This window comes from Podarcis pityusensis, assembly GCF_964106645.2.
Source record: "Podarcis pityusensis genome assembly, chromosome: 2".
In the NCBI taxonomy this organism is placed as follows: Eukaryota; Metazoa; Chordata; class Lepidosauria; order Squamata; family Lacertidae; genus Podarcis; species Podarcis pityusensis.
The window spans coordinates 64,276,645-64,294,351 of record NC_138029.1 but is presented as its reverse complement, the minus strand read 5'-3'; the positions used below and the strand labels follow the sequence as shown (position 1 = coordinate 64,294,351).

Sequence of the window (17,707 nt, the reverse complement as noted above, 5' to 3'; positions counted from 1 at the left end):
ACTAAACGTGTCAATTAGTGCTGAGCAAGGTGAGGATGCATAATCAGAATACACCTAAATTGTACTTGTTAGCGAGACCACACAACACCACCCACCTCCCCCTTCACAGCATCTAATTCTAACATAGATGTCACATCAGCATACTGAAACTGCAAGCAGAATTATTTTGGCATGTCACTTTCCTCCCCCCACCCAATCAACCAGAATTGTTATTTCCTGCCATATACAAAACCAAGCCCCTCTCATCTTCCATGTCCCTTTTGCCTTAGATTTCTAATTTCTGCTCAAGTGCTGAATGTTCTCTTTCCCCACAATTCTTGGTCCATCTTTGGCTTGTCCCCTCTCTCTGGAAGCTCCTTGGGGCACAGACCTTGTGTTCTTGAAGTCTTGCGAAACTGGTCATATGTGTGCATGTGTATGTGATTAGAACATTCTTTACCCCAGGCCAAAGGTCCTTTGCAGATATGTTTCCCTTTCCTTTTCCATTCTCTTTTTGGCCCTCTTCCACATCTGAGCATTAGCAGATATACTTTTTCTGAACAAAGGGATATATTTTTCGTTTAGGTGTTTACTTGGACACATAAAAATATCTGAAGGGCTGCACATGGTCTGAGAAATGAATCTGCTGCCACTTTTCGGGAGCTTGAAGAACTTGGCTTGAGAGATTAGAATGACCCTGTTTTTAATCTATGAAATCCTAAGAAAGTGCTGCACAGACCTATCTCTGACCCTGCTGCCTTCCTCTCTCTCTCCCTCTTTCTCTCTGTTGTCAGGTTGTTGCTGAAACCCTGGTGAGTGCCTGCCATTTTTGTTGTTTGACACTTTATTCAGGACTCATGGGGTGGACTCTCAACAGTGCCTTCCAAATCACAGGGAGGTTTTTTAGAGTGACTACTTGTGCACTGTCAAAAATGAGGACTTGACTTCGCACAAAATGTGCATTTGGTAATTTATATGTACATATAGATGCAAAATTGCTGAACATTTAAATAGAAGTGCAATACATCTCGCCATAGTGGGAAGACTGTGGCCAGGTGAGCTTTGTGCAGACTCACATTGCTGTCCAGCTGCTAAAGGCTAATGGGCAGCTTCAAGGCTCCTCCTGCTTTCCTTTTTGGGGCTCTTTACCTTTTAAAGTAGCCTTATGTTGGTCAGCTCTTAAAACAGCAAACTGTCCTTTGACAGCCCTTCAAAGAGAGGAATGTCTTTTGCTTAGAGTTGGGCACATGGGCCACTCAGAGGTTTGCCAAACCCATCTTAGCCCATATCTCACTGGCTGTTGGGCCTGCCCTTCTGCCTGTATTCATCTGGCTCTCCAACCAAAGATAACCTGAAAACATTCCCTTACAGTAGTGGGGGAGGATAAATTATAAAGAATCTACTGTTGGCTTATTTAGGCATGACTTCTCGCCTGCAAAACTGGGAAGGCAAGGGAGTGGGTATGCTTCTCAAAGTACCCAGAGAGGAGCAGAGAATGTCAAAAGTTTGCATAATAACTAGGTAATTAACTGCACAGGGAGGACAATTAAAAGCAATTGGGGAAATTGTTAGTGACCTGCTAAGTGTTCCAAAACGTAAGAGTGCCATTAGTTATGCTGTACATTTCTCACTACATATGAAGCACATGGGAAGATGAATTGTCATTGCATTGTTGCATGTATTTATTGTCAAAAGGCAGTTTCACGCAACCTTTTTTGGTGTTTGGGAAGAAATGGTTGCTATTTCTGTGTGTTAATGTCCCACAGGTGATGATGCAAAATATGACCTCCTTTTTTACCTGTTGTGGCAAAATTTCAAAAAACCAGCTGAGTTGTCCGTTTAGGGGTAGGAAAAGATGTTAGAGTTACCTATAGCCTTGAGGTGTTCATAAGCTTCTCGAGGGTGAGGGGTGTCTTCTGTTATAGACCCATTAGGCCAGGAGTGGGGAACTGGATCTGTCTGGCTTGCCACATCTCCCTCACCACCACAGGCCAAGTTTGACAAGTCAGTCACCTGACATCATTGCCCCATGTGGGCAAAGGCACATTGCTTTGCAAACCCCCAACAAAAAGTGGATTGTCAAGGCTTGCAAAGTGCCCTGCATGAAACTTTTCAGGTATTCTGATCAACTACAGTCCCCCTTTTAGTCCACCTGCATCTTTTTACCTGCCCCACACTTGATGTCCTATATGCCTCCTTGTGTAGGGCCAATATGTGGCTTAACCAAAACAGCCTTGCAGGCCAAATGGAGAGGCCTGTCAGAGCCCTAATGATTAGGGAGTGTCTCTCAGTTACAGTCACATGGGACCTTTTTGAGCCTGATGGTGATCTCTCACTGGATCAGCTCAAATGGCAATATGTTTAGTACACTTGGAGAGAGAATCCTACTTGGGCAGACTTCTACTTGTTGCCAGCCTTCTCATAATAGTCACAGAAGATTTTGCTGAGCTGCTTTCACAATCTTTGCTGCCATATTAATGGAGGAATACATAGCAACCTTCTTACAGGAATGCACTAGTATATAGGCTCTCAGGAATCAAAAGGAAAATATTTCACTAGCCTGTATCTTTTGCTGTTCTTCCCCATCCCTTCAATCTTCTTTGGTTTCGCAGAAATTGTCTGATGTTTCCGGTGATGATTCGACATCTCTGGAGACACGCTTCATGACCGTCTTGTGTACGCAGAGCTACCCCCAGCTCCGGAGAGGTAAATAGGGAGGGAGTGGTGTGTTTGTTGAATGTTGTGGAGCCCGTGCCTAGATGCAGACTCATTGACCTGACCTTTCTCAGGCCGTGTTATTGTAGTTTGGAAAAGGGCAATTATTACCTCCTCAGGGGCTTTGAAGGAAAGAGGCTGCTGATGCAATTGTTGTGCTACAAAAAAGAAAGAAAGAAATTCTCCTTTAGCTCAAGAACACCTGCTCCTCTGATGGAATTCAGGGTTAGGAGGTTTGTTTCACTAACTGTACTTTTCTGTAGAACATCTTGATATTTGATACTTCCCTGTGGCAGCACCTAATCGCCCTTGAACATACTTGACCTTGCCTAACACACTGTAGAAGCAGACTAAGGGCATAGCAGTTTTATGACCCTGCTGTGGCCAGTCCCATTGCTCACTGAGGACAGTTGGCTAGTTCCCTAGCTTAGCTTTTAGGTCATTCCAAAGCCGTAGAGGGTTCTAATTTCTTATTCTCTACCTTCGATCCTTGTAGTCTTCCAGGAGTTCGTTAAGATGACGAACCATGACGTGGCACATGCCATCAACAAGCGGATGTCTGGAGATGTGCGCGACGTCTTTTTAGCCATTGGTGAGTGTCTCTTGCACAGGCGTAAAAAAAAGAGGCTTGTGCTTTCCTTGCACATTGAGTGTGGACTTCAGCAAACCTTGCCCTGCCGAACTTGCTCTTGCAACTAGTCCACCTCAACAGTCAACCAAATTTTTGTAATATTCCTGAGATGAAGCAAGCTGGCTTTAGTTAAATTTCCTGTTGTATTCCACTTGCAAAAAAATGTGGGGGGTGGTAATTGTAATTTTATGTTGTAAACTGCCCTGAGATCTATGGGTATAGGCAGTATACAAATTTAATAAATAAAAATAATAAAAATAAAGTATTTCACAGAATTCAGCTATTCCGGTGAATGGTATTAATGTCTAAGAGAGGCTATATGGGCGATCTATTATGTATCCAGTGGGGACTTAGCTATTGGCCTGTTGGGGAAGGAGTGGTAGGTGGGATGCCTCCTAACCAGCTGAAATCTTACGTTGGTGCACTATGCACCTTTCCCAATATTTGTCTGCATGTTTTCAGTCTTTATTTGTACAGCTTTGAGAGCTAGAAACTTGCTCTGTGCAGATTTCAAACACCTTTTGCTGAGACTTGGCTGTTAGATAGAATCAGGGAATAGGATCTCACTGACACTGTAACCCTCAGCAGTATGTCATATAGGTCTTAGAGGCTTCAAGCACTATCTTTATCAGTGACTTTCTGCTTGGTTGCAGTATGTTGATTCCCTCAGGCTGGCTGACCTGCCTGCAATCTTGTTCTCCTGAATAGACTTTTAAAAATGTACCTTCACCAAGACTAACAGGAAATGGCCGCCACCCACTGCGAGCTTTGCCACCACTGAGCTCGAATGTGGCTTCTTCAATGGCTGCTTCTCTAGTCATCTTGTAGCATGTCAGTGGGCCTGTTGAATTCACTGCAGACCCAGAGATCCCCTCCAGTGGTGTCCAGAGAAGGACGCTGGATAGACAAGAAGCCTGGAGAACAGTCGAGAGAAGCAACGCCTGCTGGATGCATTGCCCCTTGCTGCATAGTTAAAACATTTTGCAACATCCTTGCACACTTAAATTTTGCAATTCCCTCACAGAACAGGAAGTGGCTACCCAACCATCCATATGGCTTTCCTCCTACTGCAAACAACAGAATCATGTGCAGTTTTTCAAAAAATATCTATGGTTTTTTTCTTTAATGGAGATGAGGCAACCACACTATACATTTAGAGCCCTCTGCTTGCAAACCTGGGCTCTAGAAACCTACATCCATCTGTGATTGACCCAGACAGCAAACATGAACCATTTCCCCCACCATGTCAACCAAATTTGGACATTCAATACACTAATTGTGTGTGGGGGGGGGTGCTTTCCAAGAGCTGTCTTTTCCTCTCCACTCCTTTCTTTCTACACACAAACAAAAAATGCAACCTGAGACACCATAGCTCTTTAAAAACATGGGTGTGGGGGTTGACTGAGATGGGGCTTCCTGTTCAATGTTTTTATGTTGCACTGCTCTTTCTTTCAAGTGCGGAGTGTCAAGAACAAGCAAGCTTTCTTTGCCGACAAGCTGTACAAGTCCATGAAGGTAAAAACTACACTCCATTTGCTGTTTTGACTCTCACCAGGGAAGGGAAGGCTAGATCAGTAGCTTTTTAATTACGATAATAATCATCTGATTGCAAAGTAGGAGCTTGGGGTGGTTTCCTGAATAGGTCTGCATTTGAGAAGGCCAGGGATGGCTAATTCCTGCTTGTGATTCACTGAAACAATCAGGAGGCCCCTTCAGCAAATAGTGTGTTGCTTGTGTGAAGGGAGTCGATTTGGAGAATTTGTCAGTGAAACAGATGCAGCAATGAGAGTCACAGTGCTCAAGGCTTGCATCGTTCTACCATTTCAAATATAGAGCTTTGCTCTAAAGAGGTTGAGTGGGGTGGCAGCAACAACTGAGTGAACCAGCTACCTGGTATGTGCCCAGCACCAGCTCATCTCTCAATGCTGATGTGCATTAGCAGAACAGATCATGAAGCTCCCATTCTACCATCTGCCAAGTATCACTGTAAACAAAAGCACTCTACCTCTGGTTGATAGAGCTTGTTGCCACCTTTTCAAAATATTCTGCTGATAGCAATGTACGGGAAAGTCCCCTCACTTCCTGCCCTTGCTCTCTCTTTAAAAAAATCAATAAATTCTTACTGGTTTTTCGATCTCCCAAGGGTGCTGGCACAGACGACCGAACTCTTATCAGGATTATTGTCTCAAGGAGTGAAATTGATCTGCTCAACATCCGGCGTGAATTTTGGGATATTTATGACAAATCTCTCTATCACATGATCGAGGTAATAAGAGGTTCTGGCTTTTGCCAGCACAAATGTGCCTGTTTGTGTGCAGTGAGCTGTGCTGACCTTTATGATTTGTTTCATGTACATCTTTGACTGGTTGTACTCACAGCAGCCTGTTCATACCAGGTGAATGTTCCACCCAAGCATAGGTGGCAAAAAGAATGTGCAGTCATAGTAAGACTACTTCACACCATTAGAATTTCCTCCATAGAGATGTGTCTTCCTGTAAGAACAACCGTAGACTAAAATTTGACGTGTATGGGCATATGTGCTTTACCACGATAGCATCTAATCAGACAGCTGCTATGAGTAGCAGGTGCCTGATCAATGTACTTGTACACTTCCAAAATTACCTGGGCTTTTTCCTAGACAGAGAATGAGCAAAACTGTAACCTTCAAAAGCAGCCCTTCAGATTTCTTTGAAGAATAACTCATCAGCAAACAATAATAAGGAGATGCTAAAGGAAATATAACATCCACATTAAGAAATCATATCATTTTATGCTATCTTAATAGTTACGGCTTATGCTAAAGAATCCTAGTCGTTTGAGGCTTCTCTGGCACAAAGTAATGATAGTTAAATCCACTTAAAGGCTGCAGTGTAGATACATCAAAAGACACATGTTGGCATTGCCTTAAAAAGATCATTTTTAAGTTTCTTTATCCTCCAATTTACCAGTGAGGCTGATCACTTGTAGGCATTTCTGGTTTTCATTTTGTCTTCCTTTCTTCTTGCAGAAGGACACCTCTGGAGATTACCGCAAAGCCTTGCTAGCCATTTGTGGGGAAGAAAAGTAACCAGCAGGTGTGACTCTTGTGGAAGCTCGTCCTCATGTCTGTGCCGGCGTCACTCACATATGTGTAGCCTAGATATATCACTGTTGCTTTTAGAAGCATCAGGGGATGTTTTGGATCCACTGAGAAGATTCACATTGGCTGGGAGGGGGGGAAGATATTGCAGAAGAGCTTAACACTGCAAACAACAAAGACCACACGGATTGCTCAGTCCAGCGAGTAGGGGAGTTGTCTAAACTGGTGCAAAACTAAGTAATGTACACAAGTCCAATGAAGTAGCACTGTTGTAGGTATTTTAAACCAAAGAAATAAAATGTTACACGTTGCTGGCCACCGGAAGGCTCTGGTCTGCTTTTTCCCTCTTCTGTTGTAAGAAGAGAACATGTAAACAAGAGACACTGATTCTCAGTAAGGTGCTGGGCGTACAAAAAGCTCTCACTCACATAGTTCCTATGTAGCAGTTCACAACTGTGTAGTCACAAGTGGTGACCCTCTCTTGAGTTAGGCAGCTGCCTGACACAACACAAAATGAATGATATTTGGGGTCTAGTTTCCTTACACTGGACTTCAGAGAAACTTGAAGGCAATATGGCTCTTCTCTGCTTTTGAGTCTCCAAAGCTTAGTGTGACAGAGGAGAGACCTGACCTGTCTCCTAAGCCTGGAGAAAAGAAGAGCTCCGCCCCCATCAGCTTGCAGTGAGCCAGTTGGTATGTTTCAGTTTCTCGTTTTTTCATTCTTTCTCCACATTTCCACGTCACTTTTTTTAAAAAATTACAAAAGTCCTCATGAAAATTCATCAGCAACTTTGTGAGAATTAAGAAGACGATTATTATTGTTATTTTTAGTGCCTCTCCAGTTAGATTCTGTGTGTCAGGTAGGGCCGGGGAATAATAGTGACAGACCCTCACAGAATTGTCGTCATAAATAAGAACTGTATATTTTACATACCCACATTTAAATGGTTGCTTTTAATGAGGCCGTTCTAAGCACCAGTAAACATATTTTGCTTGTGTGAGTTCAGTTCACTCAAGCAAGTAGCTGGCAGGGCTCTCATTTAGCAACAAGATAAGCATGATATTCAAGTTACTCAATAAAACAGCAAATGTATAGGAGCTTTCCAAAGCTAGGAAGAGTCAACAAAGAGGCTTGTAAGTGGCTTGCTGATTATTTTATTTGTTCTGGCCTGAGGCCCAGCTGTAGAATCACTCACAACATGACCTGTTTCCACCAGAAACCATAAGCTTGAAATATTTGTTCTTGCACATGAGGATTTTCCCCAAGCTGCAGGCATAATAATATATTCAGCTCATCCTTATCAATTTCCAGTTTTCATTTGGGCTGAAGGCTTTAGAAAAGTTCCTTATGACCATGTGAAGGCCCAGTGTGGAAGATTTTTGTTTGTGAAGGCCTCTAAATCTGCTTGCAAGAACAACGGGGGGATCACAGGCTTCTCACTGACCTAAGGGGGCTTGAAGCATGGGCCAAGATGGTGCTCTCGCTCACTTCTTCCTCAGCTTCCTAGACTAAGATGGTTCAGAGAGGGGACCATACATCACTATCCTCCCAAACACCACTCCCTCCCCCATTTTATCCTCACAGCAACTCTTTGAGGTGGGTTACGCTGAAAGACCATGACTGGCTCACAGTCAACAACTTAGCTCCATGGCAGTGTGGAGATTTGAACCTGGGTCTCCCTAGCCCAAGTTTGACGCACCTAACTTAAGAGACACATGGTGCTGAATTTGTGAGGAGTTAAAAATGTTCAGTCATTTTGATACATCCATCTTGATCGTATCATGCTGTCGAATAAAAGGTTTTTTCCAATTGTCTGTTCCTCACACAGCTTTTCTCCCTCAGCTAAGCTCCAATATGAGAAGGGTCTTGCGTAGGAGAGAAATGACAGCGAGGGGCTACAGAGGGAAGATAATGATGGGGAAAGGGTCTGCGTTCCTCACCCACATGCCTATTTTGTTGCTAAAATGTGACCACCTCTAAGCCCCTCACCTATATAATTGGGCCCTTTCTATATTATTTCACATGGATCTGCTGCCGGACCCTTCGCTCTCATTGGAAGCAGTTGTCGTTGACGTCAAAAGTGACAATTGGAGTTGTTGCTCATGACTTCCCCAAATTGTGATCTGCCCATGGCTTTCTCAGCAGTGGCCCTGTTGCTTTGGAGGTGCAGTCTCCATCCCTGGCAAAGTTGAAGAGGACTTTTAAGACTACCTCCTTTCAGTGCCTGGGTTTTCAGGTTGCTCTGTTGCCTTATTAATTAGATTAATCTATGCAATGATTTTTATTTTTTTTAAAAAAAATTGTAAAAATTTTAGTGACGACAGAATTTATTTTGTGCAGACTATTTCTCGGGAAGAGGGGTATACATTTATTAAATAAACTTTTCAAATCCGTTCTCAAAATGGACCATTTCCTGCAACAAAGGGGCCCCACAGTGATCCATGAGGAATAAAGGCCTCTCCCACTCACTCAGTCACAGCACGTTTGAATCCAAAGATGTTTAAATAAGGAAACTAATTTCTTACAACATACTGGGAAGGACCACCTAACAGCTGCATATATAACTGCTTTAGGGACCACGTCTGAGCTGTAGGCTGCCAGCTGGCCATCTCTGAGTTAGAAATGGAGCAATATTTTTTTTCTACCCCCACCCCTAGCCCTATCAAATATGAATTGAGGTGTGGTGAAAACATGTTGCTCCTAAGGAAAGCTTTGGAAAGGGTTGTGTGTGCAAGAAAGGCAGAGCTGACAATCCACATTTTAACATTCAAAGGGCCCTGCCCTGAAGAAAATATCAATGTTCCGCTATAGTGAGGTGCCAGTTCCTCTTTCCTGGTTGTACCTCTAGTCCCTTCTTTTCCCCAGCTCCTACCTCTGCTAAGGGCTGTGCTGTGTTGAAGCGACACAATAGGAAATAATGTGTTAGTGTTTAGGAGAAATGTGGACAGCAAATAATGCATTTTAAGGAAGGCAAGGGAAAACTGAAGTCATGAGAAAAACAGTACCCTAAATAGTTCCCACAGGAAAAACCACCGTTGCTAAAGGTTACAGGTTCACAGTCACATCCAGCTGCATTGCATGTCCTCATTTCAAATTGGGCAGCCCAGATAAAACTTCCAGGAAATGCTAAATTATTGTTTGTGTGTTGCAACATTTAAAACAAAACAGCAAACCTCCACCAACTATAATTCTTCTCTTCATGCTGCAACCAGATGTCTGGAGTCATCGGGGAACAATATTTCACATCAGTTTTGCCACTAGCAGACTCTAGAAGGAATGTTTGCTATGGGGCAGGAATGGGGAAGCTGCCGCCTTCCATATGGTGTTGGACAACAACTCCACCCCACCACCCATAGGCCAAGCTTGCTGGGATTGGAAACTTATTTACCAGAGGAAGAAATAGCTGGAACCAGTGCTTGCCCCCACCCCCCTAAAAAAATGTTTAGGGGTACTCTCATTTTCCTACTCATATTGAAATACTGCCCCTCAATGAGGCCAAACTTAGATTCACAAAATGTTTAGGGGTATGAGTCCCCCCCCCCAAAAAAAGCACTGGGTCTGGAACATAAGTAAACCAGTGACACTCTTGGAACTTGGGTGTTGCAAAAGTACTTCCAACGTTGCAGGATACGGCATATCCTTTTAAGTATATGCTAGTCACGCCTTCTGGTTTCTCTTCCTCCTCACCTGTCTCGAGTTCTGCCATCATCTGTATCAAGCTACAGATTCTGTAAATATCAGCTCTGATGAGAAAACCTTGGGAGTTATCTTAGCATCTTCTTATTTGATGAGAGCAAACGAAACATATAATCCTCACAAGATAACGTCATCTTTCCACAGGAGCCGAAACATAGCAAAGAGCTGCTGGGTAACATGCATTGTTTTGGAATCTTACTACAAGAGTTGTCACCTAGTCATGCCGGGGGTGGGAGGGGGGTGTTCAAATGCTATTTTTAAGGTGTTCAAGACACATATCTTGCCTGTAGGGTTTTACTATGTATGAACCTGCTCACCCTGGCAAATGCATTCCAGCCACTGAATATACCTGCTCAGCCCAGAGGGTTTCATCTTTCATGCTTTGATGATACCAAGCATTAGGTCATAAATAAGCCAGATGCTGAAGGTGTGCGAGCTGAGCCATATTAGTGAGTTGAATTCGATTAGAAAGAAAGAGATTGTCAGGAGGCAGCATGTTCTAGCTAATACAGTGGTACCTCGGGTTACATACACTTCAGGTTACATACACTTCAGGTTACAGACTCCGCTAACCCAGAAATAGTGCTTCAGGTTAAGAACTTTGCTTCAGGATGAGAACAGAAATCGTGCGGCAGCAGCGGGAGGCAAAAGTGGTGCTTCAGGTTAAGAACAGTTTCAGGTTAAGTATGGACCTCCGGAACGAATTAAACACTTAACCCGAGGTACCACTGTAAGTATTTAGACGGCGTGGGGGAGAAGATAGAGCTCCTGTGCCTTTAATGCTTGTGTAGAAGAAATGGGAACTTCATCTGGTGTCTCTCCCAGGACAAACAGCACTGGCTGAAATCCCCTCTCCTGTACAGCTATTCAATGTTTTTCTCCATTCCTTTTACCTGGCCCCTCTAATAATGGATGCTGCATGCACACCCTACATTTAAAATATCGTGATTCCTCCAAAGAACACCCTAAGGTACAAATAAAAATTATTAAAAAATCCTTCAGAAAATTTACTTTGGATGCTAAAAATGACTTTTAATTTATCTACAGGGTGGTGCAATACCCAAGCCAATAGACTTTTTGTTACATGGATTAATTTAAGAAGTTCAGAACACACTTTTTTAAAAGAAGAAGAAGATCTGTGTAGGCCCAAACCTTCTTTTCTGGTTAATTTGAATTCTGTCATGTCATGAACCACATCCCAAGATTCCTAGGTGCATCAGGAAGCACCCATAGAGTCATAGAATAGTTGAGCTGGAAGAGACCACAAGGATCATCTAGTTCAAACCTCTGCAATGCAGGAATCTTTCATCCATTTTGCACACAAAACAGGCATGCTCAATTGGCTTGCCACGCACTGCTTGTGGGTCATCATCTGCAAGCCTTTCAGGCCTATACCATGCAGATTGATAAACATTTTCATAGGCCCTAAATCAGGGGTGTAGAACCTCCCCACATCCTGTCCTAATAAATACAGTAAAAGAAGTTGAGATGCAAAGCCAGGGAGGGATGGGGCCTGGGGACAGAAGGCATGGCTGGGGGAAGTCATGGTGGGCCAAATCTGACCCCCATCCATTAAGTTCCATACCCCTTCCTTAAGTTGAGCATAGGGTGTTCTAATCAGTAACTAAACCTGTGCAATTAAAAAAAACAAAAAACAAAACAGCATGATACTATAGGGAGACATTGCAATAGAGAGCTGGCTTATACTGAATCAGGCTATTCCTATCTGCTCCAGTTGGCAATAATTCCATGAGATATTTGGCAGATAGATGCCTTGTCCAGTTCTGCTGTCTGAAACACTTTTACCTGGAAATGTCAGTGGTTGAAATGGCGACCATTTTCTGCCACCCAGCTATGTCCCCACGATGTCATGATGGCAACATAAGCCACTATGCCTGACTGTGCAAGTATTGAGCGTTTGGGAGCTGATGAATTTTCTCAAGGCCTATGTTTCTCCAGAAAACATGAGTAAGGTTTCCTGCAGAAATGCCCAAATGGAATGGTTCATCTGTGGTAGCCATAAGCTTTTGCATAGATGGTTCCTCTCAAGTGGGTCTGGTAGTGATGTTGCCTTTAGTGCTTTAGGTTCTGATTTCCCCATTCTTCTCCTTCCTTGGACTTCTAATACTGCTTTCTCCTACCTCAGTGGTACTCTTTTCATTCCCCTGGGCCACTAGACCACCTTCTATAAGTTCACAAGAATCAGTTGTATTGGGCCTGTTCAGAATGCACTCAGGTTAACCCAAGTACATGATTTGCATATCTCTGTGTTCTGGAAATCCCCTTCTCTTGACCAAAACTTCCTCCCTAGGCTCAGAAGGCGTCATCATTTTGTTTCACTGCTTTCTTTCAGACCAGAGCAACCAAACAGAGCAAACTGAAGGGGTAAACAAAACCCACTCCTGATGTGAACTGGCAGGCAGTGCAAACAGCTTTCTTCTTGACTTTGTGGGTTCAGCCCCTTTTGAGTTACCTAACATCCATCCTGTTGTGCAGAATGCAGCTTTTCTTTCCAAAATCAAACTGTTTACGAAGGATGTTAATGTTTCATTCCATGGTGGTGGTGAGAGCATTACGGCAAATTTGTGCCACCTTTCAAGTTGTGAATTTCTCCCTATATGTAATAAAAATGTAAGAATGTCATCATGCAAGCACCATTGGAGGATTTCTAGTGCCACATCACAGTCCTGGAGTTGCATGAAGTCAGCGCAGGATTGGGGAGCAAATGCAAACGCAGGTTATACTAAAGCAGTGGCCATGGCATGAGATTGAGAAGGGAGAAACACTGAGAGGCGGAAGGTGGTGGTTATAAAAGTTTGAGTAAAGTAGGAATGGACAAAACTCAGAAGAAAATGGCAATTGTAAGCAAAGACATAGGTTTGAAATAAAGTACTTTGGAATACATCAGGGATCTGCATCCTTCACATGAGGCAACTGAGGATGAAAACCTATATTTGTAATGAACTGCACAATTTTGAAGAGAGTAAAATTTTCCTCTTACAATCATATTTTTTAATCTTATATTTTGCGTTTTATTTAATTCATCATTACATTTATATCCTGCCTTTTCCTTCAAGAAACCCAAGGGGGCAGATATGAGTCTCCCTGTCTCCATTTTATCCTTACAACAACGATCCTGTGATGCAGGTTAGGCTAAGAGACAATGAGCAGCCCTAGGTCACCCAGAAAGCATTGTGCCATTTTATGTTTCAGCAGTATGTGCCACCTTGATATTTTATGATGCAGCCATGTAGATATAGATTAGATATAGATATAGGTAAGCGGAATGTGGCGTCTTCTTGACATCCATTCACCTGAAGTCCACACATTGCCCTGTTCTTCCTGCCTGCTCCTTTTACCTCAGAGCTGTTAGGCACAACACTGTCTGGCCCTGAGAAATAGGAGCCAATGAAAAGGTCAAACAACGTAGCTTTCCTCCACTGCTTTCAGAGACAGAGCTAGACACATGCCTCAGTGCTTCCTTCTAACCTACCAGGAACAGGTCTCGGTTAATTCTGACAGACCAGACAACTGAGAACTCTGTGCTGCTTACATCCGAGCATTCACCCAATCTGGCCTGCTGTGGTGTGTGTGTGTGTGTGTGTGTGTGTGTGTGTGTGTGTCCCCAACAACTGGTGTTTCCAATCTGCCTCTGGCACCATAGAGAAGTTGCAAGGCTGCATTCAGACTGCACTTTATTCCACTTTGTTTCCTTATCCGATAATTTTGTGTTTTATGTGATCTTTCCCGCAACGTAAAAGCCACTTCTGGGAATCTAGTGGAAGTTTAGTGCTCAGAACTGCTTCCAGAAAAGAAAAGAAAAAGAACTGTTTTGCCCTGTAATTGCCCCAGTTTCCATGGATCATGCCATGTGATGAAATTGGGGGCTGTATACTGCAGCTGTCATGAACTGGTTGGACACAGAGGAGTGGTGGGTGGAAGCAGCTGGGGAACCACAAAAGAATGTTCAGAGTCCAAGGAGTGGTGATGGGGCAACAATGAGAGGGGGAAGACTGGGAAGAGGAGGTGTCAGAATCTGAAGGGGTAACAGGGCTCAGTGAGTTAAGAAAAGTCTATGACAGAGAGAAGTCCAGAACCAGAGGCAGGGAACATGAAGCAGAAGAGTGGGAGGGGGGAGACCAAGAGGCAGAGATGAGCCAGGCTAGTAAAGATGCATGGGTGTCTCCACCTCCTGTCGCAACAAAGTCCCCTCCCCCTAATACCCAGGAGCAGGAGAGGAATGAAATGAGTGCAGCAAAGATGGGCTGCACACAGACACAGTCTCCAGTTCCTTGTAAGAAGCCCTGGAGAGGAGGAGTCATGTCCAAGGGCATCTGCTGCTGTGCCGTTGGGGGGGAATGAAGTTTAGCAGGACAAGGCAGCATGTTCATCAAAAAGCCATAATTCCATAATGCAGAGTAGAAGGAATGTTAGCAACCAGGACAGAAATGCTAGCATTATAACCAGGAAAGCTAATGCAAAAATGCCCATGTCTAAATGCACAGTCAGAACTGGAAAAATTAAGGTGTGGGTAGCCAGTGTAGGCCCTCCATATGTTGTAAATCTACATCATCCCTGACCATGCTGGCTGGGGCTGAATTTTAGTTCTCAGCATTTGGGGGGGGGGTACCGCTGGGCTAAAGCAGAGTGGGTGCCACTTCCTTCATGGTTGTCCCCCTGCCACTCAGGGATACACCAAAGCTTCTGCATATGCTGTTTGTCCTGACAATATATTTACACACCACACAATGGATTGGTAAATGGGTGTTGTGAGTGGTGTCCTGTAAACACTGCCCTGTATAGAGCATTGCCCTGGTAAAGGCATATGTAAGTAAGGTCAGGCCTAAGGACATTTTTCTATATGACGCTAAAACCACCTTTAGGTCTCCCTTGTGCTATTTATGTTCCTGTCTGACCTTTCTTAATCTAGGAGAAAAAGCTGAAAAAGAAGACAGGAGAAGGCACCTTTTATCATATGTGGTGGAAATGTAAGGCAGTAAAAGAATTTTGGGAAATGATATATAAGAAGTTGAAATAAATGTTTAAAATAACATTTTCTATAAAAACCTGAAACTTTCCTTTTGGGAATTCTAGGTGCCAAAATCCCAAGAGAGCAGAAAAGGCCACAGTTACACACATGTTACTGGCCCAGAGATGGAAAGAAGATAAAGTCCCTACCAGAGAAGAATGACAGATCAAGTTGATGGATTGTGCTGAAATGGCTAAAATGACTGGAAGAATCAGAAATCAGGAAGACCAAAATTTTAATAAGGAATGGGGGAAATTTATAACATCTTAAAGACCATTGTAAACAGTTAAAATCGTTAGTAGGATTAGAATACCACTTGTAGTTTAATGGTGAATTTTGGATACAATAGAGAGATAAAAGATTAGGATTATTATGAAAGATGCGGGAGGAAATGATTAATAACAGGATGCACAAAGGGGAGAAGAAAAGTCCAAGAGATTCCTTGGGATCTTGTTTTAATGTTGTATGTTGGACATGTGACTGTAAAATTTTAATCTGAAAAACCAAATAAACAAATTTTTAAAAAAGAAAAGAAGAAAAAGAAGACAGGTATTTGTGGGTAAATCTGTCCAGCTAATAATTTCTCAGAGGCTGGAAGCATCTGTAGCAACGTGGTATACGTGCAAATGTGGGGAGAATGACATGCACACAGAAATACCTCTGCAAGAATATGTTCACTGCTGGAAATAAGTTTACTCTGGATTGTGCATATATAGTGTGGCCTGCTTTGCATTGTCAAAGAAGGCACACATACCCCAAAATGAGGACAAAAATAGACACAAATCTGTACATGCTACTCCATATGTACACTTGCACATTTAGAAATCATTTCCGTAATTTAAATAGAAAAGTGGCCTATCTGCCTTTTCAATTTGCTGTCCAGGTGCTAGCCATTGATGAGCATCCTCAAGGCTCCTGCACTCCCTTCTTATATGTTTTTTAAAAATAGACTTCAGTAGGACAGCCCTTCAAAGAGAGAATGATTTCAAAGACTGACTTCCTGATAGCCCTTTCAAAGAGAGCAGTGTCATCTGTAAAGGTTGACACACATGGCCACCCTAGCTATAAAGCAATACTGCTGTGTTATCCACCAGCAGACTTTGTGCTGTAAAGCAAAGAGGTGGAACCTCTTGAAGTTGTTGGACCTGACTATTGGCCATGCTGTCTGGGGGGCTGATGGGAGCTGCAGTCCAACCACATCTGGAGGGTCAAGCTTCCCCGGGATCTGAACATACCTGGGTTGCTGTCTACACTCTACCAGCACTCCTCCGAAGCTTAATCTTCAGACACTGGCTGCAAAAGGTAGATCCTGGCTATGTGGGTTGAATGCCGAGCCAATGTCCCTACTTTTCTCACAGAAAACAAAGACTATATTTGCTGTGATTTGACAGAGGCCAAAGACTGTAACAGCAGAAAAAATATTTAATTATGAGAAGCCTCTTCTAAGACCAGAGATGCAAAGGGGTGCAGGACAAATGGGATTTCCCCCCTTCCTAGCACCCATTTTTTATGACCCTTCATTTCATGGATTTCCATTTTTCCCAATTGCCATCTGTCAGCCACATGGAATGACGGCGGAATGCAAGTCAGGTGGCAACCCTGGAGCCTCAGGCCCTCAAATGATTGTGGCTTGGACTCATCTGCGACTGGATCTCTGAACTTCTTTTTTAAAGCAGCAACAGGCTTTTGATCAGCGGCCCTGAGGAAGGGTTTGATCCTTTCTCTTCCTGCCATTTCCATGACATAAATCCTCCCCCTATTTTCTCCACTGGGAGGCTTGATGGCATTATCCCACACTGTCTAGGGCATTTTCCCATCACTTTCCTTATCACAAAAAGTCTGGTCTTTGGGGGAAGTGGGGCTTTTTTGTGTGTAAGACCCTCCCTATCAGCTGTAACTGAGAAACCTGGATTTGCTGGTATGTGGTTGAATCTCACCCCTCAAATATTTGCAGTCTGGATGCACCCTCAGTCATGGATCTCCCGTGTCACATTGTAATGTTAACAAAATGAAAATGGTAGTTATTTCTATATTCCAAAGGATTTGGAATACCTGGTTATAGAGGCTTATCAATCATGCAGACTCCCCAGGAACAATAAAACAGCTTTGTGGTTAGAATACGTAGCCCTTTAAGGAATGTGGCATGGAATAATAGTCTTTCCAAAAGTGAATCACATTTTTCCTCAGTGAATTATTCACTGAATGGTGACGTACTTCAGCATACCCCTCTGGGCTAGAGGGGAGCCCTTTAAATTACTTTTGGATCCTCTTCAAAAACCACCGAAGAAGAGCTGTCTATGGCCTCCGCTGGGGAATTCCCCATCTCCTAAGCTAAAAGTAAGCTTAGGCGTGCCTTCTTCCTCACATTCGATTAAAGCACCCCGAAAGGATCTTTTGGACCCCCCTCTCTTACTTATCTGAGTGAGTAGTCAAAGAAGACATTTTTAATCCTTATTTTGGACATTGTGGGAGTTTGGGAGGGGGTTACGTAGCTTGTGGTATATAGCTCAGAATTTGATCACAAGAAGCTGAAATCTCTCTCTACTCCCTGCTGGCTCCCCACTCCCAGCTCGTGAG

General features: G+C 43.3%; 2 protein-coding genes across 2 annotated transcripts in view; both read left to right on the top strand.

Moving 5' to 3' along the window:
* The window catches only part of LOC308472131 (annexin A6-like), a 23,168-nt gene extending 16,446 nt beyond the window's left edge, over window positions 1-6,722 (top strand). The window contains exons 5-10 of the mRNA XM_080996628.1: window positions 774-791; window positions 2,592-2,685; window positions 3,191-3,286; window positions 4,782-4,840; window positions 5,469-5,591; window positions 6,333-6,722. Of these exons, the coding sequence (XP_080852754.1) occupies window positions 774-791; window positions 2,592-2,685; window positions 3,191-3,286; window positions 4,782-4,840; window positions 5,469-5,591; window positions 6,333-6,392 (450 nt within the window). The 3' untranslated portion in view covers window positions 6,393-6,722. The remainder of the gene's footprint in view (window positions 1-773; window positions 792-2,591; window positions 2,686-3,190; window positions 3,287-4,781; window positions 4,841-5,468; window positions 5,592-6,332) is intronic.
* A 10,695-nt stretch (window positions 6,723-17,417) lies between these two features.
* Window positions 17,418-17,707, top strand: part of TNIP1 (TNFAIP3 interacting protein 1) — a 61,593-nt gene continuing 61,303 nt past the window's right edge. Inside the window, exon 1 of the mRNA XM_080996027.1 lies at window positions 17,418-17,551. The gene's annotated coding sequence lies outside the window, so the exon portion shown is untranslated. The remainder of the gene's footprint in view (window positions 17,552-17,707) is intronic.